Source organism: Anolis carolinensis, chromosome 6 (genome assembly GCF_035594765.1).
Source record: "Anolis carolinensis isolate JA03-04 chromosome 6, rAnoCar3.1.pri, whole genome shotgun sequence".
Classification (NCBI taxonomy): Eukaryota; Metazoa; Chordata; class Lepidosauria; order Squamata; family Dactyloidae; genus Anolis; species Anolis carolinensis.
Genome location: NC_085846.1, coordinates 91,696,889 through 91,723,721, shown reverse-complemented (window position 1 = coordinate 91,723,721; position 26,833 = coordinate 91,696,889). Strand labels below are relative to the sequence as shown.

Here is a 26,833-nt window from a genome sequence, read left to right as displayed (position 1 = left end):
ATGGAGAGGGGTTGAGCAGATTTAACTGAAAGCGAATTTACCGGGGAAGAGGACCTGCACAAAGGGTTAAACATCCTGTTTGACTTAGCCGGGGCTCGGGTATGTGAGGGCAGGTTGGGCATAAGAGGGCGAGTCGAGGGGTCTACAATTACCCTTCTGATGGTGATACCCCAAGAGTTCAGCTGGGACCTGAGAGCCCATAGTTCTTCTATTAACCGCTTGTCCTCAAAGGTGGTAATGAGGCGAGGCGAGTGATCATAGGATTGGAAGTCCTTGTGAAGCCAAGAGATGGTCTTAATCTTGATTTCTTTCAGGCTCCTAGAAAGAATTTGGGCCAAGGACCTCCGAATCCCTCTTTTTGAGGTCCATCTGCCTCTATTCAGTTGAAAGTCTTTGATATCAAATGCCAGTTGTTCCACTTGAAACGGATGGTCATAATGGCATCCTGCAGACCAGAGGGGAAAGTCCATCCCCAACGAAGTGTTCATTATCTGCTTTGGTGCTCCCGTTTCAAAATCCATACTCTCATCTTTCCCCTGTCCATGTTGTTCACAAGACAGATCTCCTCCTCCCTCAGCTTCCCCATTGTCTAGTATTTCATCCTTGCTACCCTTATGTTGTCCAATCTCTCCCTCTCCGATCATATCTGAGGGCCAACTGATCTCCGTTGAGTTATGTCCAATGATATTAATTTCCTCCCCAGGGGTATTATGCTGAGGAAAGTGATTTGCCATCAACGAGAATCCTTTAAGAAGAAGATCTACTTTCTTGTTCAAGGTTACTAGCTGAGAGAGGACTAGGCTAAAAGACCTTCCCATCAGCTGGCACAATTGGGACATTTCATGGTTTCCATAAATGTCAGTCATTTCTAGGGAATTGTGTGATAACCTAGTCCTGGTAAACCTATAAAATATCAATAACACTAACCAACAAGTATTAATGGCCTAGAATCAATTAAAAACAGTATAATTACTAAAAACAACATAAATTTAACAGGGGAGGAAAAGAACAGAAAAGGGGAGAAAAATAACTACGCCAAACGGTCTAGTATGGGTACACCATTCAAATAGACCAATAGGTAAGACAGACTCTCGGTTCAGTAGCCAATGCTGAGGGAAAGCGAGGAGGGCAGTAGGCCCGCAGCAGGAGACAGAATGATTTTAACCTCAGTTCCTCTGCCTTCTTCTTCCTCTAGATGGCCTCTCCTGCAGCAGAACAGCAGGCTCCTCAGCCCTGCCAAGGCCTTGTGGACTCAGGCTTTATAGATGTAGCTTCCTTCCTAGGAAGTGCCGAGTCACACCCAGATGGAAAGGGCCTGAGGCTGCAGTCTACTCACAAGGAGTCCCAAAGGCAGCAACAGACAGGCTGGCTGGAGATGTTTCTGGCCTCTTCTGCAGTAGAACAGCAGGCTCCTCAGCTCTCTCATTGGTTGCTATTTTGTACTGAATTAAAACAGCTGGATGGGAAAGACTTTGACTCCAACAACGGTGAATTTGTAAATTTAAATAACAACTTTGAATATGAATTAAACACTTTTTGAAACGAGGTTTGGAAATTTCCATCACTTTTCTAGGGGGCAAGATGGGCTAGCTCTGAAGTCAAGTAAAGTTAGCAAATGACAGTCATTAAGAGTACAGAATGTGATTATATTATATCAGACACCCAACACACTCTTCAGACAAAGAGTTAATTAAGCTCTACTCCACCAAGTCAATTTGAAGCATTTGTCCTTGCAGCATTATCTTAATTATTTCTCATCAAAACGATAACACTTCCTACTGTGAACCAACATCCTTATGTAAATAAAATTACAGACTCCATAGTCCTGAAATGTGATCCTTTGTCAAAAACTCTCCTGCGTAAAGGCTCATTACCACATATCCAACCGAAACACAACAGAAGCATTCATCCTGCTTTGTCTGGAGTCTCGTGAGGTTTTGGTATTTCATCTGAAAATATTATCATGTTTGTGAAGGAGATTTCTTGAAGTGTACTCTATCCCATAAAATGAAACAAAGACAAAACACTTTTTCCACAATTTCACATACAGAAAAAGATGAAAGTATTTATAACAACAACAACAACAACAACTTTATTTATATACTCAGGGCAGGGACTCAGGGTGATTTTAAACATAAGTAGAAACAACATACACTAACTTAAAACAACAAAATAAGTAAATCGTTGAAACAAATTAAAACAATTCAGTTAAAATAGACAATAAATAAAATGAACAATCACAATCAAAACCTTCAATTGAGGGGACGAGTATCATTAGCCAAGGTAGACTGACATGGTCCGTTTTGAGGGATAGGTAAAACTTGTACAACATATCTTAGGACCAAGAGATGTTCAGTGTACCAGAGTAGGGTTATTCAAAAACCTGCCGAAACCACCATGTTTTTAGTTCCTTACGGAAGGTGGGCAAGGTGGGGGCCTGCCTAATCTCTTTAGGGAGGGCGTTCCAGAGCCGAGGGGCCACTACCGAGAAGGCTCACTCCCTTGTTCCCACCAGTCGTGCTTGGGACGGCAGTGGGAGTGAAAGGAGGGCCTCCCCGGCAGATCTCAAGGCCCACACCAGTTTATAGGGAGAGATACAATCATGGAGATAGGCAGGGCCTGAGCCGTATAGAGCCTGCACCTTGAATTGGGCCCGGCAGCTTATCAGCAGCCAATGGAGCTGCTTTAATAGGAGCGTTGTGTGCTCCCTATAACCAGCTCCCATTAGAAGCCTGGATGCCGACGTTTGAACCATGTAAAACAGTAAGATGAGGATTTATGATGTGTAGCATCTGCATTTCAACCCACCATTCATTTTGCATAAAGTCATGGGGTGCCTCTACATTATAGAATGCAGTTTGATACCACTTTAAATGCCTGCAAATTGTAATTTGGTGAAGCACTAACACTCTTTGGCAGAGAAGGCTAAGGACATTATAAAGCTGCATATCCCATAATTCTATATCATTGAGCCATGACAATTAAAGGGGTATTAAACTGCATTAACTCTACAGTGTAGATGCACCTATGGAGTTGGAAGATGCCCCAAGGGCCATCCAGTTCTATTCCATCATTCAGGAATATACCATCAAGCACCCCTGACAGATGGCCCTCCAAAGGAAGACTCCAAGGGAGTGTATTCCACTGCTGAACAGCTCTTATTGTTAAGAAAAATGTTTATGATCTCTCTGCTTTTCAGAGAATGCCTTTTAGACAATTTTTCTTTCTGTTTTTCATATATGCACACAGCATTGATTTAGTCTTAAAATATCACATTGGCATTTGCCAGCAACTGGTTGGCTTCCAACAGATCTTTTTAGTCATGATCGTTCATAGATTCCTATTCACTCTTATATGAAAATGCAGAAGAAGCCTATAGCAGAAGGAATTCATTTTTTTAATGTTTGAATGTTAAAGCTGACACTTCCAGAATTTAGGTTTGGCAGTGCATCTTATAAGTTGCATCTTATTCGATGACAGCTCCAAATCCCCTGCGTCTGGTTGCAAATATCCAACACAGCTGAACTCACTGAATGAATTATATGTATGTGCGTGCGCTCACACAAACATACAGACCTTACCGCCTTTCAGCACCAAAAGTGCCAACTCCACTGAACCACACCCACTACATTAAATTGAAGATGTTGACTGGAACACTTTCAAAAATATCTATGCTGCTTTGAGACGCCAAAAGAAAAGTTAGTGCTTATTTAGCAATTTAAACACCAGCCAACTGTATCTTACAGGCATAAGCATTCAGCAGTCCAAAAATACAGATAGCTAGTGTAGAATAAAATCAAAAGGAGATGAGAATTAAATCATACAATTGTAACTTTTCTTTGGTTCTCTTTATTCAGACTTCAAACATTTATTGCCCACACTTACCAGTAGGAACTGGGTGAACTCTGCATATGTTAGGCGTCTTTTCCGATCTTTGCCAAAATGCAGCTGCACAAACTCTGAGTCCCAGTTAAAAGGAATATGCTGGTGAATCGTGGTCTGGCCAAAGACTTGCTTAACATCCTCTGGGAAATGAAACCGAGAGAACGAAAGAGAGGACACAGTTAAAACAAAGCAAAAAATTGAACCAATTTTTGATAGAGTGGGGAACCATGCAGTCCTTTAAATGATATTAAGACCACAGGTCTTTGGAGTAATAGACAACACAAAATGGTGAGGAATCCTGGAAAATGAAGTTCAATAACACTTGGGAGACCCAAATGATTCCTATCTTTGACTCTAGGAGACATTTATAGGTTTTCTTTTCATAATTTTATCATAATTCCCAATGAACTAGCAGACAGCCCTTGCTCATAGACTCAGACAATATAACCAAATAATAGTTTTCCCAATTTTATTTATCCCTCCTTTCACTAATGCCCCATCTATATTGACCATTTAAAGCAGTTTCAACTGAGATTGAAAAAAGTGGACTTTTTCGGAGTTAGTTTTTCGGAGTAAGTTCGGAGTTAGCTTCGAATTACATTAAATGGCTATGTAAATGGGAGCTAAGTGATGCAGTAATAGCATTCGTAACACAGTATTACATATTCATATAATATCCCATCACATTTTGGCAATTCTCAGCAGTGATCGTTTTATTTCGGCTACACTTGAAAAAGCTAGTCAATAAAATATGTTGGAGGGTTTTTTAAGGGGCTGTTTGTGAAAATCCAGGCTCAAAATACCAGAGAACTGTGGCATGTCTAATTGTCATTGATCATTTGCCCCAAATCAATAAAACAACATGCAAGTTGCTTTAAATATGTGCATAATATGCAAGTCAGTAGCTTTCACCCATCTAACTGCCCATTTCCAGTATTGTTCTTATCGTAGAATAATCTGCCCACCATAATCGGCCCACCATTACTTTGTGCCGCTTGCTCTTCCAAATTTTGGACTCTCTAAAAAACATGAAAAATAATATTCTCAGTATCATTTGATCACACTTAAACCACTTTTCTCTCTCTTTGTTTAACCTGAAAATTACAATATCAAAGTTTTCTGCCGTGATGCTATAAGATGTCTTCAGTGAATTCTTTTTAAAGTAAAAGATGGTTGATTTCCTACATACTGAATTATATGGTATAGTTATCTCATTGGATGTTCTGAATGTATTGCTTTTATTGACTAATTGTGATGGTTATGAAACAGGCTCCTTTCCTCTGAGCTTTATAATAAGTACTTTCTCACTACGGTTCATAAACTTCTATAGAAGTTCACTAGAGTTGACTTGAAATTATTCCTTCTTCCTTCACTGGACTCCTCTCATTCATCTCAAACAATTTCACTGATCAGAGTACTTATTTCCAGAGACATACTGCTGGAATCAGATACAGAGATCATTCATGCCCCATGAACAGATTTATAACATTTTGGCCCGCTTCAAGTGACAGGCCCAATTGCAGTATCTACAGCAATACTCCTTCACACTCTGTTTTTCTTTAATTGCCCCAAACCATCTTAGATTAAAACTAGAAAGGAAGGAAGATAATCATCTGAAGCAGAAAGACCCCTTAAATCTCTAGCCTTTTGAAGGAGATGAGCCATGAAACTGAATCACACACTTTTACTACTGCTTGGCTCCCAATTTGAAAAATGATTAAACACAGTCATGAACTAAAACTGGTGTAGTAGTTTAGAGGAGAGAGGAAAACCAGCATGTCAATCCTAGACTGTCATCTGCTATTGGCAGATACAGAATGATGGGAAGTTTGGGTTTTCCCAATGTTATTTATTCCTATTCCCATGAGCCTTGGACAAGACCAATGGTAAAGAGTGATGGTGGACGTAATCCAAATCATTGTGTGGATATCAAGTTAACTTTAAGTGAATATTCTCTATGTTAACTATTCAATAATAATAATAACAATAACAACAACAACAACTTTATTTTTCTATCCTGCCTCCATCTCCCCGTAGGGACTCAGGGCGGCTAACACAAGGTGAAGCCCAAAAGCAATAAAACAAAGTAAAACAAATAAACAGCCTATTCAAATAAGTAAAACACAATAAAATCTAACATGAATACAAGTGCAATACAATAACAGTAAAAACCAATTCGAAACATAAAATGATAAGATAAAATGGACCACCAAATTGGAGAAAAGGGGTAGCGTGGGGGAGGGGGGGAGCAATTAAAACTAAAGTGCAATAATGTATTATAATGTGCTTTGGGGCGAAAAGGACAAAGTGCAAACATTTTTCAACAACTGGAGTTAAATCTAGGGGACCGGTGGAACAGTGCGGGAAATAGTGCATTGATTTTTGGAATTTAGATCATGGGGACTAGATTATTCAAAAACTCACTAATTGTCTTCTATATAATTATCTGAAAGGGGGGAAAGATAAGGTCTAGCCCTGTTTTTTCCTATCCATCCTCTGACTTGAAAACTTTACATTAGTTTTTCCAACAACAATCAACAAAAGACAAAATTGATAGATTCAGGTGGTCTGCCATATATCTGGTTGCTTCATATTTTTGTTTCTTTCAGACTCTATGGAAGAACTATATTACCATATGAAGATAAGGGAGAGATCCAAAATGTCAATACAGCTATGAATAACCAGCAATGTGACCCTTCCACCTAACCTTACCTTAGAAATAAAATCTCCTCTAAATAGACACTTTTTTGATGAACTGTTGAAATTTTCATTTTTCCAACACCACAAGAGAATTTTTAAGCACTAAAACTACTCAAAAGTCTGTATTTCCTATGAATCCAAGCAAGAAGTTAGAATTATTACTATTTTATGTTAATACATTTTTAAAAGTCCAACACTTGGAACTTGACGGAGAAGTCTAAACTGTGACCCTGTCAATATAGTTAACTTATTGAAAAAAGCGCTCTCACCTTCTGCTAAGGAAAGAGCACAAGGCAAATTGGTGATTTTATAAGATATTAAATTGCATAATGGTGTAAAAGTGGAGGCAGCTCTATCCCCAGTGATACCAAGGTTGCCTTTTTGAAAGAATCTGACAAGGTCATTTTCTATTAATCATAGTTAAAGGTCTGAAAAAATAATGCAGTATAAGAGCTGGAGTTATGAATCCTACACTGAAGGCTTCAAGGAACTGAACATGGTAAACTGAATTTTCTTAAAGCTGTGATAAACTCTGGGAAGCAATGGGGGAAGAAAGACATACACTCCAGGGTTTTTGGTGGACTTTTAAAGAAATGTTAGCAATAAAATATTCTCCTAGATATTCTCATCTTGAGTTGTCAGGTGAAATAAGAGATATGACTTATGTATCTTGAGCAGTTATGCAGAAGAGGGGACATCAGCACTTATTGCTTGTCATACAAGCTTCACATGTTGAAAGCCTCTCTTTGCACAACCATGAAAGTTATAGGAGTTCTGTTCTTATCTGGCAACCTGATTCCCACTTACACCTATTCTGAAATGGTGTTTGGCTGATGGAGACAAAGGCTAATTTACAGGGTACTAAGCCCACTCATTAGATTTCTAGAGGTGCTTTTGGCTTTGAGAATCACAGATGGCATATATGAGAACAGGATGTTGACCATATACAGGCAGTCCCCAAGTTACAAACATCCAACTTACAAATCATTCGTAGTTAAGGATGGGGCTGAGACAACAGGAAGTGAGAGAAATCTATCTCTAGGAAGAGAAATTCACTCCTGAAAGTTATCATGGGGAAATGGGGTCTCAATTGAAGCTTTCTCACCAATCCTTGTTTCCACAACAAGCCAAATTTTGCAAAATCCAATTACCACAGGGATAGGAAGTGAAATGAAAATTTCTGAACAGGAGCTCAAACAGCAAAACAAACACCACTAAAAATGTACCTGTTCTGACTTTCAAACAAATTCAACTTAAGAACTACCCTACAGAATCCTTCGTGTTTGTAACTTGAGGACTGCCCGTATATGCCATGAAGCAGTCTAAGAGAAACAGGAACTTCACACATCGGGGTCCACTATATTGTATATCTATAATGCTTGTACAAAATTTAGAATTTCACATCGTTGTGTGTGTCCTGTATCTATTTCTTTGGATGATCACAATTTATAAATGTATAAAAGGTAGAAGTTGAAAATAAATCTGTATTCACTGTTCAAGTCCTCCCTGAATCACATTTTCCACACTAAAAGGCCAAACAATTGTAACTTTTTAATGAACTTTCATTGTCCCAATAGTTCACATATTGAAGGAGGTCTCAGTCAAACCAAACATCAAGGGGAATACATGTTCCTCAAGATTAAAGCAACTGATGATTTCCCTCCTACAACAGGATTTCCTCACACATATGTACCTCAACAACCAGAATTTCAAAGTAATTAAAAAAAACAAACCTAGGAAAGGTCTATATATAAAACCCCACCCCCACCCACCTGATTCATCCCCATTACTTAAATAATGGTCTTCTGCATCCAAGGGGGCCCTATGTAATTAAATAAACCCCCTATAATTCACACATTGAGCTAGGGGGGTGTTTCCATATATCAGTACAGAAACTATCATTCTGAATTGATGTCTCTGATTACACAGATGGGTTTAAATATAATGGATAATTGCTTTATTCTATCATATGTAATGCCTTAAGATGTTTTGCATATGAAAGTAAAAATGACTTTCTGCATATCAATTTCTTTGGTTTTTTTCCAGTTCCAATCAGAAATTGGATTTCTATCTTGCTTTTGTCACAAAATGAAACTCAAAGACATTTCCTTTCTAGATTCTGCAACCCCAGCTTCTCTTAAATAGTCATAATTAAGGGATGTTCTCCTTTACTGAAAAAATAAGTTTTACATCTGAGGACCAGTTAAATCTGAAGACAGAGATAGATATACAGGAAAAGATCCTCTGCTGAACATAGCATTGAAAATAAGACTGAGTGCATATACAGATCTAATCAGAATCTTCCCAACTGTATATTTTATAAAAACAAATTATTCATAAGGCAGAATCTATAATCAATGAATACAAAATAACATATGTATGTTCCATGCAAAGTTGTGTCCATCTTCCTTTAAAAATGGTGATACATTTCTTCTTTGTTTGGTGATACGTAAGTGGAAACTTTTTTAGAGGTATTACTACCATTAATCCCTAAGAGCACAATCGCAATGAGCTTTAACTTATTCCTGATTTCAGTGAGTCTACTCTGAAATAAATAACCATATAATCTGACATATTAAGGTATTCAGAATTTAACTACTAAGGGTCTAAATGCTTTTTATCTTTCAATTTGTAAAATAATATCTTGTCTATTTGTAACTAAAATGATCTGAGATTAAAGATTTCAATGATGTTGCTGCCACAGTAATGTTTTTTTCCCCCTCTTCAGCAGAAGCAGGTCAAATTCCTTCCAAAATTGCAGCTTAGTAAATGGGTCTTTTCTTCGATGTTGTCATTGTACGAAGGATGGTTATATTTCAGTTCTCAGTTAACCAGACAGTGACCTTATACAGTTTGAATTTACTCTCAAATTGGCTCCATCCCACCTTCTCAATACCTATTTTTTCTTCTTTTTTTAACATTGCATGAAGAAATCAGAAAACACAATATTTTAGCCATCTGAGCAAGCAGCATTCTGAAATCAGTCCACTAACTGGAAGTGCTCTCTGTTACCTCTATCTTTTAAAATTGGAGCCATTATAGTCATTCGTGCAAATCCACATTTAGCCTTTCATAAAGAGTGGATTTTTGACCCATTGAACTGGAAGAGCTTCTGCGTTGTGCTCCTGATCTTTGACAAGATATCCCACAACAACAGAGAAGACAATTTCTTGCTGGTGAGAATTTGTATTCCGTTGTTAAGCTCTGGATGCTCACAAATGGCACAACTACTTCTACTGGTTTGCACTCTGATGATTTCAAATGTTGTTATAAAACTGTTGCGGAAAAAAACTAAATACCGTACAGAAAGCCAAATAACATGTGTACAAAGATCAATTATTGTCATTGAGACAGGCCGGCCTATAGTGATGCAGATGACGGCACTGGGCAATGTGAATTGCTCCCTCATTCTTCATAGGTGTGTGTGTTGCGTAGGGGAAGAGAAATAGATTTTTCTAATATGGCTAGATGAAAGTGTGGTATCAAACAATTAGTGCTAAGAAACTATAATCTCCAGTTGTTATTAAGTCCTTCAAGTGAATGTCGACTTAAAAAGACCTTATTGCCAACATTTGACCTTTTGGCAAACAAACTAGTCAAATGTGGGCTAAGCAAAACTATGATTAGGTGGCTCTGTAATTAGTTAAGTAAATGAACCCAAAGGGTGCTCACCAATACTTCCTCTTCATCCTGGAAAGAAATGAGGAGTGGAATGCCACAGGGTTTGATCCTGGGCCCGGTTCTGTTCAACATCTTTATTAACGACTTAGATGAAGGGTTAGACGGCATGATCATCAATTTTGCAGACAACACCAAATTGGGAGGAATAGGTAATACTCCAGAAGACAGAAGCAGAATTCAAAACAATCTTAACAGATCAGAGAGATGGGCCAAAACTAACAAAATGAAGTTCAACTGGAACAAGTGCAAGATACTTCACTTAGGCAGAAAAAATGAAATGCAAAGATACAGAATGGAGGACAATGCCTGGCTCAACAGTAGTACGTGTGAAAAAGATCTTGGAGTCCTCATGGACAACAAGTTAAATATGAGCCAACAATGTGATGTGGCAGCTAAAAAAGCCAATGGGATTATGGCCTGCATAAATAGTAGTATAGTGTCTAGATCCAGGAAAGTCATACTACCCCTCTATTCTGCCTTGGTCAGACCACACATGGAATCACACTGTGTCCAATTCTGGGCACCACAATTTAAGGGAGATGTTGACAAGCTGGAAAGTGTCGAGAGGGGGGCGACTAAAATAATCAAGAGTCTGGAGAACAAGCCCTATGAGGAGCAGCTTAAAAAACTGGGCATATTTAGCCTGCAGAAGAGAAGGCTGAAAGGAGATATGATGGCCATGCATAAATATGTGAGGGGAAGTCACATGGAGGAGGGAGCAAGCTTGTTTTCTGCTAACCTGGAGAGTAGGATGCAGAACAATGGCTTCAAATTACAGGAAAGGAAATTGCACCTGAACATTAGGAAGAACTTCCTAGCTGTGAGAGCTGTTCAGCAATGGAACTCTCTGCCCCGGCGTGTGGTGGAGGCTTCTTCTTTGGAGGCTTTTAAACAAAGGTTGGGTGGCCATCAAGAGTCTTTTGAATGCGATTTTCCTGCTTCTTGGCAGGGAGTTGGACTGGATGGTCCACGAGATCTCTTCCAACTCTATGATTCTATGATTTTATGATTGATTCAAGGTTTTCCTATTCCTTTCCTCTGAGGTTGAGTGTGACTTTCTTAAGGTCGCCCAGTGGGTTTCCATGCCTCAGTGTAGATTCAAACCAACACTCACACTACTACATCACATTAGTTATTTCATTCATTATTAAATCACTGACTTGTGCACTCATTCCAACAGAGCACAATGTTCAAGAGAGACAAAGACAAGGATCATGTTATAATCATGCTTTAAACCAAAAGCTGTACTTCATTCCACCAAGGGATTTGCAAAGTAACCACAGCTGAAGAGTTTATAAGGAAGGTTGCAAGTGTGCAAGTTATGATCTCCACTACTGATCATAAGAAAAGCTTATAGACATTAATGCAAAAGACAATGGTTCTACCATACCACTACTGCTGTACTCTTCAAATCTGAAATTTGGGAGAAAGATTGTATTCTGTGGGTACTAGATGTCTAGAAATACAGTTACGTTGCATAGCCCCAAGCATTTTTCACCAATTCAGTGCTTATCCTTATGCATTTCTAATTAAACTTAGCCACATAGGTTATGCAAAAATAAACTGGATTCTTCTACATAACAAATCTTTGAAGAGGAACCTAGTAATGAAACCCGCTTTGATGATAACTCCAAGACTTTATAAATGGAGTACAAACATTTGACTTACAAACAACTCATAGTTACAAGCTGTTTATATAGTTTACTTTTTAAAAATGAACAAGACAAGCATTGCAAATTATGAACTATCACTCAGGACAACAGATAATGTCTCCTTTTATCCCCATCTTTCAACAGCATCAACATTGCACTGTAAACACTAAGCAGCTTTATGCTTTATACATATCTTCTGATTATCGTCCAATATTTAAATGCGAAAGCTACTGTATATAGGAATAGTTCAAGAAATATGTTTATTGTCACAAAATTGGAAGCAGAAGTTACTGCATTTCAAACAAGTGTTAATCTTTCATGTAAATAATTTCTTTATTTTTAAGCAAATGTGGTTTTATACCGCAGTCAGCAATCATCTGCCTTTCACAGGGATTTGTACCTTATCCATTCCCATATCTCTGAGCCTGTACCTATGAATATCTAAATATGATAACCTGAGACACTTTATAACCTGTAGCATAACTACCTTTTAAAATTAAGATTTCCCTTTACTCTGTTTGTTAAAAAAGCATGGCTTGCAAGGCACCAGTTGTTCTACGGCGTCTGCAAAAAGACAATGCAAGTTTGAAGCAATAGCCTCTGATGTTCTCAAAGCCAGAAGTTGTTAAATTTGCTTTGCCTCCTACCCCTGCAAACACAACCTTTAGAATTAAAGATAAAGGTTATTAAAGAGACTGTTAATTTTTAAAATGTTGACATTTAGACCCAAGCATCTAAACTTTTCTTTATTAAACTATCTAATAAAGGAAATCAAAGAACTCTGCCTCTTTAATGAGGCATTAAAATACAGTAATACAAAAAGGAAAAAACTGTTAAGCCTCTTAAACCCCTGGACTTACATTATCAGCTTTTATGTGCCTGTCAACACTCAGGAGTAAGAAGCAATGGTTTATTCTCTGTCTCAAATTTAAAAGCCAACTAAACTTCCTTCCACCTTCCTGCTGAGATCTTTAAATCCTGGAAAAGAGCAGCAGCTTAGTCTAAAGTGAGGTACAAGAGGATAAGGCAGGCACTATCATTGGCAAGGCAAAGAACAAGACTATCCTCCATTCTGTATCACCTGTTTAAACAACAGCTAAACCTCCCTTATTTTGGACACAAATGCATTTGTAGGTGGAGAAGAGAAGCAGAAGGTGACCATCTGTGCTGCTGACTTCTTATTAAGAGTGATTTGGATATATCAAGGAAATAAGCATCATACATCAAGTGTTACAGAATTAGGATTAATTCTTTAAAATAATCATAATGCACTAGCTTCCTGGTGAAATGGGCAAAGATAAAGCAAGAGAGAGAGAGCAAACTCTATTTCAGATAGTCAAAGGACCAGCAGAGCCAAAGAGCAGACTAAAAACAGAAGTGCATCCAGACTCTGCCGTCTCTTTGTGGTTGAGTTTCAGTGGAATGAAGAAACTGTAAAAGTCTTATAAAACACGGTCTGATAGGAACACAGGAAGCTGCCTTAAAGTGACTGAGGCCACTGTTCCATTCAAGAGATGTGTTTTAACTCTAATTTGGGTGTTTATGTACTATGTTGTTTAAACACATGAAGAGTGAAGCACACTAATCTAAATTCCTGCATTATCCTCTTTAGCAGGGCTTCATAAACACTTCCACTCAGGACTTCTTTTGGCCCTAGAAAATTTGACATGACCCTGGGTATATGGGTATAAAAATAGGTATAAAATCAAACATTTGCTGATAATAAGTCAGCATTTGCGCCTGTTATCTGTCAAAGATTGTTCTTTGTCTGGAACCCCAAATCAGCATTTGTAAAACTTACTAAACAATAAAATTTTCCTTTTTATGAAGTACAACTGAAGCATCTTCTGCAGAATCCACTGTAAACACTGCACAACAGATTTGTGCAAATGTTTAAAATAGCCACTAGATGATGTACATTTTTTCCTGTTGCCAATTTTTCCGGGAACCCAATACTGAGCTAAGGGAGCACCATCTGGCGTCAGGACCCACAGTTTAAGAACTAGCACTCTAAAGCAAGGCTACTCAAAGTGGTAGTCTGGGAAATGAGCCACTGATTTTTGACAAATTTCCAAGAAATTTCCAAGGGGTGCAAAAATGGTGTGAGTCCCTGGCACACTGGGAAAACAAATGTCTGTAGGGCTGCCCTAGAGACACTGCTTCTGTTATGGGTTGCTGACACCAGCCCTTGGGACTGCTATGGCTGTCCAGCTGCCTGGGAGCTGAATGAAAGCTGCAAGCTGATGGAGAAGGACCAGAAGTGAAGCACAAGCAAGCACATGGTTTCACTGGCTAAGGAGGGGACAGTGGCAGTGCCTGAAGCAGCAACCACTGAGACAGGAGGTGACTTAGGCAGAGGGAGAAGAAGAGTGATATTTTACTTGGTTAATTGTGAGTAAACTGTCCCTTCCCCACTCTGAGAAGCCCAGAGAACGAGGTTAGTCTGTCTCAGCAGATCGTAAAGAAGAACTGAGGCCCTCTCTACTGAGCCCCTCTCTACTCTCTCCGCTATAGCAGGAAAGTGTCTAGAATTCTAAATAGCAAGAATCAGCCTCATGGGAGGGAGAGGGATCTATATCCACTGACCATAAACCATAAGGTTTTTCGGATCCATTTTTGGTCATTTCCCCCCCAAAATATACATTATATGGTAATTTTAGTTACTTCTCAGGAAGACAAATATATATACTGTATAAATTCTCTTAATGGTACCTTTTGGCCTTGGATCTTTAAGACTAGAGGGAGTTGTTGCCCAAGTGTCATAATGAATTGCAAACAGTAGTTTCTCGAACATTCACATTAAATGCTAGTCAAAACTTTAGAATACCTCTACTCTATAAGAGTGCCTTTTGCAGACAAACAAAATGATTATTTCCAAAATATGAGGGAGGGACAAACACAACTATTTATCAGAAGCTTTGGAAAACACAGGCCCTTAACTTTCTCCAATAATTGTGTTAAGAACAAAACAAAATATTCAAATTAATTTTGTTTTGCTTTCACAAGGGCTTAAACATTTCTTCACATAAAATATGTAGTTTTGAGATTAAACATGTTTTACAACATCACCTCCATGAATCCAAGACATGGGCACTAGGGTAGCTTATTCTTAGAAACCCATTTAGACAAGTGTCTGACATCCGTAGGACTAAATTGCCACCTGCCTACTCACATGTTTCTATTCTGTCTGGAAGAACAATGCACAAATTACCAACTGTGAAGAAGTTCTGAAAGTAGGTTGAATTTCATTAAAGTTTTTCCTGTAATATTTTTTAAAGTAGTGACAGTATACTGCATTTCCTATTCATTTAAAATATTTACACATTGCCCAACCTTTGCCAAAGTTGCGTCTAGCACTGTTGACACAATTCAAACAATAAAAGCATGTGGTCAGGGTAGAGGAACATTCACCAAATTTTTAAAATGCTTCCAACCCAAAAACCCAGGCATAATGTCTGGACATATTATGGCCACAAGAATAATCAGTAGTGCTAAATTGAAACACAACAACAATTTGTTTAGAGGAGATTGTCTTAACATGTGCACATTTACTTAATCAAAGAGTGGACAATGATGCTATATAATAGTAGGAAAAGCCATTTAAATTTTTCAGAAAATATAGAGGTATCCCACAGTTAACAAGGCAGGTGAGTTCCTGAGCATTATTTCTTTAACATAATTTTTTACATCAGAGGCAGAAAGAACATGAAAATAATAGGAAAGGTTCATGCACTGCAAAACAGAAGAGCGCTTCAATTTATTTCTGCATTTTTTAAATTCAAAACGTGTAATATGCACATAAATAAAAACATTTTGAACCTTCTTGAGGCCACCTTGAAAGCGTCCTCCAAAAGGTACCCAGGGATGACTTTTTCTTTTACCAAATTTTGGTGGCAAGCACACAGGTCTATGCTTTCTTAATATATTATAAATGCCAAGTGAGGCAGGTTAATCTCCCATTTTCTTTTCTTTAGCTGTTCACAGTATAAGATTCTGGAGGCAGTTACTATTTACCTTACCTGTTGTAGGCAGGGCACATAAAGCTAGAATAGGACTGGCTAGAGCACAATCCCATTTTTTTCTTGGCCAGGGCGTTATTGCACTGATTACTGCAAAGACACTGCTGCAAACCAATATTCTCACAATGCTGATGCTGATAAAGAAAACTTGCAGCTAGATAGAGGACCAGAATATAATGGGTTGGCTGGTTGGATATAGTAAAAACACTTTATAAAAGGAGTTTCTTTGTCAAAGGCATTGTTAACAGAGGTACTCCTGTACTTAGAAATACAAAGGGCACAAACCAGTCAAAGTCTACATTGGAGAGCTTTTGATTTCAGTGGAGAAGGCAGTGTATGTGCTTAATTCTCTCACTGACATTAATGCGTAAGAACACTTAACTTGGGTGGGACTGTGTCAACACTGTTTTGACTCTTTCAAAAGAATTTCCACAGTTGTGCAGAGGCTGCATGTCATCTTTTCAAAGGAACCACGATGAAAGCCTTATTCCAAGATCCATATTTTAAAAAACTCAGCTATGATTTTAGTGTTCTCTGAATTACAGCTAAATCCAATGCCAGCCTTACCTTCAGGAATGGATTATTCTTAAGTAGGGCCTAACAGGTACATACAGGTCTTACATTAAAACACAAGATATTTAAAATATCTGCCAAAATATCACTGATTCAAATGAATGTAAAACGCCAACCAAAAAAGTTAATAGTAGGAACCCATTTATATGGAACTATACATCTAATAGATGAGTACTGTGAGTGTTTTTTTCTATAACTGATGACATATATATTAAAACAATTCCATCTCAGGAAGGAAGGTTAAAATATAGTGCTTACCAAAAGTCACTTCTCCTTTGCCAGCTTTGTCAAAAAGCTGGAATGCCACCATGAATAATGCATCTGGAGCACAGAGGACAGATTCAAATGCTACAAATTCTTGAAAGGATATCAACCTAAGGAAGAGTAAAAAAAATAATCATAGCTATAAAATATTAGATACATTTTAGACCATATGATATATTGGTAACTGGCAATGTTGACTATTTAAGTGGAAAACAAACACATATATTGCAACTAATTTCTCAATTGCTGGTATGAACAAATAATAGGGCAGATCTTTGCAACACCCAGGCACTGAAATGGCATGGAAGGCATTTCCATCATGTATGGGGATTTCCTAGACCCATCAGGGCCAAAACAAAATTTTGTATATGTTTCCAAAAATAAAAAAGAACTTTGCCTCAAAATGCTGCCAGGGTCCCAGGAAAGCACTAAAACACGACCCCCTTGAGGGGTCCACCAATATCGGAAATGCTGTGCTTTCATTCCAATGAAATCAAGTCCATTATGACGAACCTGTCCTACTAATTTCAAAGGAGGACTTACTACTGTTTTAGGTACTACCTGTTCTTGTGGCAGCTGGGGACATTTTCCATTAGCTGCATCTGTAAACCAAGTGATAATTTTTTCCTACATACTGGAGGGCAACATTTCATGGCAGGCAAAGGTTAATTCACATCATTATAAGAAGTAAGAGCAAGGTGTCAATGTTCGCTTAAGAAAAGATTGCAAAATAAATTATTTCAGGCAATGATGGACTTTCTATTTTCGGAAGCCTTTATAAGCAGGAATGTTTTAATTGTGTGTTCCTGCATGGTCAAGGGGCAGATTAGATGGCCACTGCAGTCCATTCTTAGTCTTTGAGTCTACATTCATGAAAATCTCAGTGAATATGCAGAGTCCAAAACTTTGAAAATTGTAGAAGAAAAGTCTTCAGCTCCCAAGACCTCCCATTGACACAGGCAGGAGCGTTGTTTGCTGGGGAACAGTAATCCAAAAAAGTATTTTTTTTCCATTTGCTGGTGTGCTTATACAGTAGAGTCTCACTTATCCAACACTCGATTATCCAACGTTCTGGATTATCCAACGCATTTTTGTAGTCAATATTTTCAATATAACGTGATATTTTGGTGCTAATTTTGTAAATACAGTAATTACAGCATAACATTACTGCGTATTGAACTACTTTTTCTGTCAAATTTGTTGTATAACATGATGTTTTGGTGCTTAATTTGTAAAATCATAACCTATTTTGATGTTTAATAGGCTTTTTCTTAATCTCTCCTTATTATCCAACATATTCGCTTATCCTACATTCTGCCAGCCCGTTTATGTTGGATAAGTGAGACTCTACTGTATACAGTACTACCTTTTGCTATTTTACTTTTTTTTAATGTAAGCCCTGACTGCTGTATAACTCCTAGACACATACAGTGGCCCCTTGAAAACTACTGTGTTTGATCCAGGATCCCCACTCTGGATACCAAAATTTGCGACTGCACAAATCCCATGCTATACAACGGTATCATAAAATAGCCTCCTGTACTGTATATAAAAATGAAATAATCAAGGTCTGCTTTTTGGATTTTGGGTGGGTGGGAGTGGAGAATATTTACACGCTGTGGGTATGTAGTTTAATCCTTGGATATGGAAAGCCGATTGCATACATACATACTTACATACATTCATGATGTTTTTGTTAGGATTTTCAAATAGGAATACTGGAAGGAAATCATTTGTGACATGAGCCTGAGCCTTCTTTCTCAAACTGGGGAAGTGATCTGATGCAAGTGGGCTTTATCTTACAAAGCTCATGTCACAATAAAATTTGTGCAGTCTTTAAAGGCTGCCACATATTTCTGTTCTTTTTCTGAATGCAGTTACTCTTCGTGGTCAAACAGCATCGACACTTTAAAATGTCAGATAATTAATTAATGCAATCTCTCTCTCTCTCTCTATATATATATAAGAATTAAGTAATTAGCCACTTTTACAAGAAAAGGCCAAAAACACACAAATATACAGCTCAAATTGGGCTGCTGCAGAAAAAAACATGAATATCTGCTGTGCCAGCTGAATTCAAATTAACCCAATTTTTACATGTTAATTAAACCAGCTATTTTCTTCTTATTGCATTTTTGCTCCTGAAATAGACTGGCCTGCAAGTGATTCCCAACAGATCTCCTCCGACAACAATGACGTACTCATTTACTTCTATTATGACCGCACAATACAGTAACTGAGCAGTAATTTCTCACAGTCAATTACACATGTGGTTCCTAATGGTTAAAGATGCTGAAATAATGCATGCCGCATAGCCATATGTTCCTGGCTCTATACGGCACGGGGGCAGTTGCCAAGGTAACAGGTTTTTCTTTCTGGCTTAGCGCAACCCTTCATTGAATATCATTAGGTTTCATTAAACAGCACATATTAACATGAACCTGAATATACTACTTAAGAATAATTTTGCCGGCATAAGCAAGGGCTCGTCTAATGCAAAAGCCCGACTGAGAAAATCCCTAATAACTCTGCATTTTAACGAAGTAAAATGGGGAAGAGATTGATGAATTATAAACCAAGCAGAAAGATCTCCTGTAAGTCAGGGTTTTTTTACCATTTAGTAATACCCCATATAGAATATATAGATATGTTTAAAAGAAGGAACCATCAAGACTGAAGTTACAAAGATGAAGCGAAGCGAACAAAAAAATGAATGGTGTTAAAGAGAGATCACAATATGATTTTTGGATGTATTGCCAGCTCAGTTTATCCACAGGACAGACATTATGATAAACTTGGCAGCCAGCTCAGCCCTGGTTCAAACACTTATCCCTGCCCACTTTCTTCATATTCATCAATGCCACCACTTCAACCTTTTCCTTTGCCACCAACAGGGAAAACTTCTTTTCCCATGCCAAGGACCGAGTCTGCTTAGTTTCGAAAAGTAAATCTATTGGGGCTGAATCTGCCTAGATTATTCTTTTCTCTCTTTCTCTCCAAAACTGCATCTAAACTGTAGAATTAATGAAGCTTGTCACCATTTTAGCTGCCATGGCTCAATGCTATGAAATTATGGGAGTTATAGTTTTATAAGCTCCTTTGCCTTCTCTGCAAAGGAGTGCTTGTGCCTCGCTAAACTACAAATCCCAGGATTCCTTACATTGAGTCATGACAGTCAAATGGGTGTCAAAGTGCATTAATTCAGCAGTGTAGATGCACCCCAAGAGATGCCTTGTTAATGCTTTTATGACAAGCAGGCATGATATGGTCCATACCGTGCCTGGAATAGCTGTATGGATTGAATTTTGCTAGGTCAGCTGGAAAAGAATTTTCTCATCATTTTGAAATAATTTTATAAAATGTGGACATTTCTTCATATTTGAGGTGGAAAAAACCTGAGGTATTCAAAGCTTCAAATGTAGAAAAAATGATTTTTCTAAACTTGTTTGAATACAAGTGATACAACATTGAAATTATAATATTGAGGGTATATCTACATTGTAGAATTAATGCAGTTTGACTCCACTTGACTGCCATGACTCAATGCTATGGAATTCTGAGAGTCATAATTTGGTGATGCATCAGCACTATATAGCACAGGCGAAAGGCGTCATAAAACCACAAGTCCTGTGATTCTATAGCACTGACCCCTGATAATTAAAGTAGGGTCAAACTGCATTAATTCTACTGTGTGGATGCATTCCGAAATGAAGATATCAAAGTTATGTGCAGGAAGGCTAAACAGGAGTGTGTGAGATCAGTTTTTGGCTCTTCAAACCCAAGGTTGTTGCTACAAGTAAACATTTTCATGTGTTGTACATCGATTCAATGGCCCTACCAGGCCACAAATGGTTAAATAAATAAACTCAGTTATTTTCTTGAACTCAAAACAAACTCCTGAACTCAGGATTTCTTAATCTGAAGTGTAATTCCTCTGCAACAAAAGACATAGAGGAAAAACAGGGAAATTCTAAACATAAGTTTCTATCATAGGACATAGGATGAAGGGATATTCTTATGAAATGCCATGTGTAAAAGAACACAGAAACAACTAGCTAAAACACACTTGGTTTTCTCTTCACCACAGCTAGACAGTTATAATCCAAGATTCCTACTACTTCTAATACTTATAAGGCCCTTCTAAACAATTCAGCATGGCTACATTTGCTCATAGAAAATAACTGACAGTTAGTGATTTTCATGGTAGTGATGTGGTTCTGGACCTACTTTGAAGTTCAGCACCTTGGAGAACTTCCTTTAAAGATCAATATAAAACTTGCTGAATAGGATTCTTGCTTTTAATTATCTGCTTGGATTTTAATGTATTGTCCATTATTTTATTTTGTGTATCGTTGGAATGTTTTAAGTTTTTGTCAAATATGTTGTGTTGTTGTTTCGGGCTTGTCCCTGTTCTGAGCCGCCCCGAGTCCCTTTGGGGAGATGGGGAGGGATATAAAAATAAAGATGATGATGATGATGATGATGATGATGATGATGATTATTATTATTATTATATACATACATATGTCTCTTTTTGGATCCACCATTTGAAACCTCCACTCACCACATACGACTAAGTGGGTACAATATATAAGTTTATCAGTCTCCCATAGCTTTTCCAATCAGAATGTGTGAGAAAGGCCTTAAATTAGTGGTGCCCAACCTTTGACTTTCCAGGTGTATTGGACTTCAGCTCCTAGAATTCCTGACCACTAGACAAGCTAGTCAGAGTTTCTGGGGGTTAGAGTCCCAAACACTGGGGAACCAAAAAGGCTGGATATCACTACCATAAATTGACTTCAAAGGTGTTGCTATTTCTGTCCCCGCATCTCCAATAGTAACAGAAATCAGATCCTTACCTGGTGAGTTTTACTGTCATAACAACCAGAAAAAATAAATAAGATTCCCCTAAAACTATCATCATGTGTAATGCTTATCCACTGTAATAAAATATCAACCCAGAATTTAAGTACTCTAAGGCAAAAAAATCAACGTGGGTTCTGAAGAGCCAACATGTTCACAGCACCTCCAATAGTTATCCAATAACGGAAGATTGATCTTATGCAACCTGGGGTTAAATGCTATCTACAGAAAAAAAAAATATATAGAATGCTTTCTGGGAAACAGAAATCAATGTGGAAGAAGACGAAATCAACATTTTGTTTGAATCTGCATCAGGAAACAATTTTATTAAGAGCAGCTCCCTATATCTTCTTTGCTCATCTGTGCTTCTCAAAAGACTCTCTAATAATAGCTTTGTATATATGCGATAAAACAACTAGTGGATCTGAAAATATCATTGAGACATTTTCGCTCAGCATTAGAACCTGACAAGAACTCTCTGTCCTAAGTAAAAAGCATGCAAATGAAATGACCTAGGCAATTTATAAACAAGGCAAGACATTTCCATTAACTTTTCTACTCTTTGTTTCATTACTAAGCAGTAAGCACCATCATGTGACTCTTAACACCACCACTCTGTATCTTTAACCTACAACTTCTTTACAAACATGTCTACCTGGTGAAGAAACTAATCTGGAAGACTTTGCACAAGAATTTTTCTCCCTTTGGTTTGATTTAATAAAGGAATTGCTATATAAATTATTTCTTATCCAGAACGTACCTTGGACATGGGACCGAAGCCTAAACATGAAATCCACTGATGTTTTCGGTGCATCTTAAACACATAGCCAAAAAATATTTTGAGACATAACATTTGAGTAATTTTGCATAAAACAAAATTTGAGTACACTGAACCATTGGAAAGCCAAGGTGTCAATATCTCAACCACTCTATTGAACAATTTCAAGTTTTGGAGTATTTTGGAATTCCAGATAAGGAATTCATCAACCTTTATGACAATTGACAGGTTTCTTGAGGAGAAAAATATTTGTTAACTCAGTTTCAAATAGGTTTAAATGGAATAGATATTCCATGTACACAGTGCCTGTTTAAAAGCAGAGTTTGGTGGATGGATAAATCCTTTAAGGCCAGTTTTAATACCTGGAAAGCAAGAGGATCCACAAATACCAAGGCATCTAGTCCTCAAGACCATCTAAAAGCCCTTACACTAAGACTGGTGTAATCTTCTAGAATAGATTAAGAATGGGCAACTGTGGAGGGTTCTGGGGGGACCGGACATTTTTCCACTCTGCATCTGTTCTATGGATTGCACCAAAATCTTTTGGTGTCATAACACCACTTATGGATGCCAATTTGTTTTAGAAGTCTTCTGTTTTTTTCTGAGGTTTGATGTTTTTGAGAGCAGGGAAACTGCTATGGTTTGGACACATTTTGGGTGTAAACAAAATCACTCAAAAATCAGCTCAATTTTTAAAATTAATCCACGGTTTACATTGTCCACCCTTGTTGGAAATCCCTACCCAAAAAATAAGGATGATGGGAGTTTCTGTGTAACGATACCTGGAGGGCCACATGCCCTCATTCCCCCACCCTTCAATATACATTTGGTCAAAAGCAAGTCCCACTGAGTTAAGTGGATATAAGAATGTTGCCTTAATCACTTAACCTCTATTAAATTCTAACGTACAACGAAATACCCAAGGCATACATCTCTGAAAATTCACGTAGCCCCCCTTCCCACACTTATTCATTTTTCTGTATGTTTAGCAATACTAATCATTATCCTCATCATTGTATAATAAACAGAAAAGCCATAATAGTTTGCTAAAATCAGCAATTTAACCATAACAGCATAATAGGACACAGGGTAAGCTATGCCTATTATTTAATGTTTCAATCTTAGACAAACAACCTATTTTCAAAACTGCTAGATTAGAGATAAATCAATAATAATGGGAAAAGCTGGCATTTCAAAGCATTATTTTGAATTGTTTACACTTTCTAAAAATAAAAGCCATATAGTATTTTGAGTTACTTACTGGAATCCAAGCTATGATTGGCAGAAATTGCATATTTTATTGGACAGAATTTAATTGTAGAAAAAAAGAAATATGGATTAATACGGAATGCTAGTTGGATTGTTAAAAATGTAATTTGTAAGGGAAAAAATATTTGCAGCTCATCAGTGGGAGGGTGAAAGTACAGAACTCCTAAATAGCCCTCCCAAAGTCTCAGAACTCCCACCTGTCCCTCTGGAAATCAACATGTAACGCTTCACAGTGCTCCCAACTGACGCAAAAACAGCCAGAAATGTTTTTTTTTTTTTTACCTTGCACAGCTGAACAACAGATCAGAAGCTGTTAAAAAGTCTCAGAAACGTTGAGCTCTATTAAACACTTAAAAAGATGCACTGCGACCTCTGAACTGTGTATTTGGACTCTGGGGCACTCTAGTTGGGACTAACATCTCTCTCTATATAAAGGTAATGTTATTTGGGCCATGACTATAACAACACAACTATACGCCCCAGAACCACCAAACTTGACAACACAATGCAAAAGCCTTGCCTCAAGGTTCATACAACACAACCGAACCCCCAAAACGGAACCCGCAAAACCCCCAAAACCAGCAAATATGAAAGAGCGCATGTGTCATACATGAAAAGGCGCGTGTTCACCACACACCTCAACCCCCACCCTCAACGGTCGCCCACCAACTCTGCAACTTTGAGGGGGAAGAGGGAGGGAAATGGCTCCGGAGGGTACATGGAGCGCAAATAAACCCTGCGCTGCAAACTCGCTAGACAGCTTCCACCCTCACAAACGAACTCCATGTCCCACAGAACACACCGCCACTGCAGCCCGGAGGGAAACTCGCATGCCGGAGGGGAAAACAGTCTTTGCCAGCAAGGGGCACTCCTAAGGTGGGACACCAACACACTCGGGAGGAGGGTGGGAATGACCTGAAAAGTCACAGCGGACACACAACAGCGAGAAGGGGAAAGGAGTGGGTGGGCGGCCGACTACGTAACAGGGACAAACATGGCGGCCGGGCCAAAAAAAGGGCACCAACGGCCGCCAACCTACAGCCCCCCCTATCCCTTCTATCCCTTCTAAAGCAAAAAAACCTACCTCCGTCCTCCACAGGCCGGACCGAACAGACGCTGCTCAGAGACAAATGAAGGCTGCCGCAACCGCCACTTCGCCAAGGGAAACTGGACAACCACATCAAGGTGCACAACAGAGGCTGGCCCTCAAGACCCTCGGCAGAGGCGAGGGAAGAGGCCTGAGTAGAACAAACAAAAACCAGGAAGGGAGACCAACGGGGGGGCTCAATGCCAGCTCTCAAGAGCCACGGGGATGGGAAGGAGACAGCCTGACAAAACGAGGTGCCCTCGGAAAATCAAGGCATTCAAAACAAACAAAAAAACCAGGAGGGGAAGGTGGCGGGAGGACAGTGGGATCTATCCATCGAGGCTAATAAGATTTCCGACAGAGGGAAGGGAGCACGGCGGGAAAAAGAGGGGGACTCGTGAACGTCCAAACCCTCAACCCATCACCAAAACATCAAAACAAACCATACATACACCCATCCAACCAAGCCACAAAAAACATCGACATTCCTAAAAGCTGCAAGGCCATTACATGCTTATCATTTTGCCTAATTGCAGCATTCATACTTGCTTCCAACAGACAAAAAATCAGAAATATTGTATATTCACAAGCTTTACAAAATAATATCCCCTGATGGCACACCATGTTAAAGCGCTTAGCTGATGAACTTCTGGACCGAAACGTCACAGGTTTGAATTGGGGGACTGGAGTGAGCCCCAACTGTTAGCCCCAGCTTCTCCCAACCCAGAAGTTCGAAAACATGCAAATGCGAGTAGATCAATAGGTACTGCTCTGGCGGGAACGTAACAGTGCTCCATGCAGTCATGCCACAGCAATGCGTGGCCGGGCACAGCTAGTAGGATATAATCTTGTATCTGCCAGATTACTCCTGCACACGTATCTACTGACGCTTCCAAAGAAATGTAAAATGCAAGCGAGATTGGACTTTGTAGAAGGCAATTTGATTCTTTTTTAAAACAAGATATGCCCTTTGTATATATACTTGAAAACATGTATTGCAAAGCACACTCAAGCATTGTAATCCTTTACATATTTGGCATTCTGTTCAATGAAATGCCTTTTAAGGACAGCATTCTATTCAATACACATTACTCAGAAACAATAAAGAAACAATTCCTGCTAAATGGAAAAACCTTTTTCAGATACAGTGGGCTTGCCGTATCTGGGTTTTGGTTCCAGGACCTGACATGGATACAAAAAAAAAAAAAAACCCACAGATGATCATGCCTCATATTATTAAATAAAAACAACATGATCAGGCATAATTCAGCATGTACATGTTCATGTCACCACCATTTAAGAATAAGGGATATGACGATCTATGGTTGGTAGAATTTATGGATCTGGAGACCATGGACTTTGTACTTTGAAAGAAGAGTCAACTCATTTTGTGAATCTTCTATTGCCATTACAAGTATTTTAAATAAATATAATAATACATACCCGTCTTTAGTCTGATCCACCACACCTCCCAGCAACTCGACAGTGTTGGGATTGGCTACTCCATCTCCTATTATCTTCAGAAACCGTGTGACAAAGTCATTGGGGGACATGTAAAATTCACCATTTTTCTCAACGCTTGCATACTGTTTAAAAAGGCAAAGAAAAGAGAAATGTGGTTCTTTAATTACAATACAGCATAGAAAACATCACTGACTTGATCATTATGAGCAATGTTTTCATATAGATGACCAAGCATACAGCTCCCATCCCAGAAATAAAACTATACACAGCCAGTCCAAATCTGCCTTACTGGTTACTGTGTATAGCTTTCTTATTCTTATCCTGGTTTAGAGGTAACTATAAACTGCCATGACACTCAATGTATTAACATATGGCTTCCAAGTGCAATCCAGTGATGAATCAGAAATTATGGTTTGAAGTTAATTTATTATTTTGATTGGAATCATATCACATCAGGTTTCTTTGTGTACCTTTTATGCCATTACTGCTTTCAAAGCAACACACAACAGCTGTTCATAACATAGTAAAATAAATATAGTAAACAAATTCTAGCAATAAGGCTACAATATTCATATTTTGAAAGAAATACATTAATCAT

The 26,833-nt window shown here is 38.4% G+C and overlaps 1 protein-coding gene across 2 annotated transcripts in view; it reads right to left on the bottom strand.

The window, feature by feature from the left end:
- The window catches only part of slc25a13 (solute carrier family 25 member 13), a 131,841-nt gene that overhangs the window by 70,485 nt on the left and 34,523 nt on the right, over positions 1 to 26,833 (bottom strand). For both annotated transcript variants that reach the window (XM_008112555.3, XM_003222119.4), the window contains 3 exons: positions 26,215 to 26,357; positions 16,769 to 16,884; positions 3,886 to 4,025 (listed from right to left, as the gene is read on the bottom strand). In XM_008112555.3, coding sequence (XP_008110762.2) covers positions 3,886 to 4,025; positions 16,769 to 16,884; positions 26,215 to 26,357 — 399 coding nt within the window. The remainder of the gene's footprint in view (positions 1 to 3,885; positions 4,026 to 16,768; positions 16,885 to 26,214; positions 26,358 to 26,833) is intronic.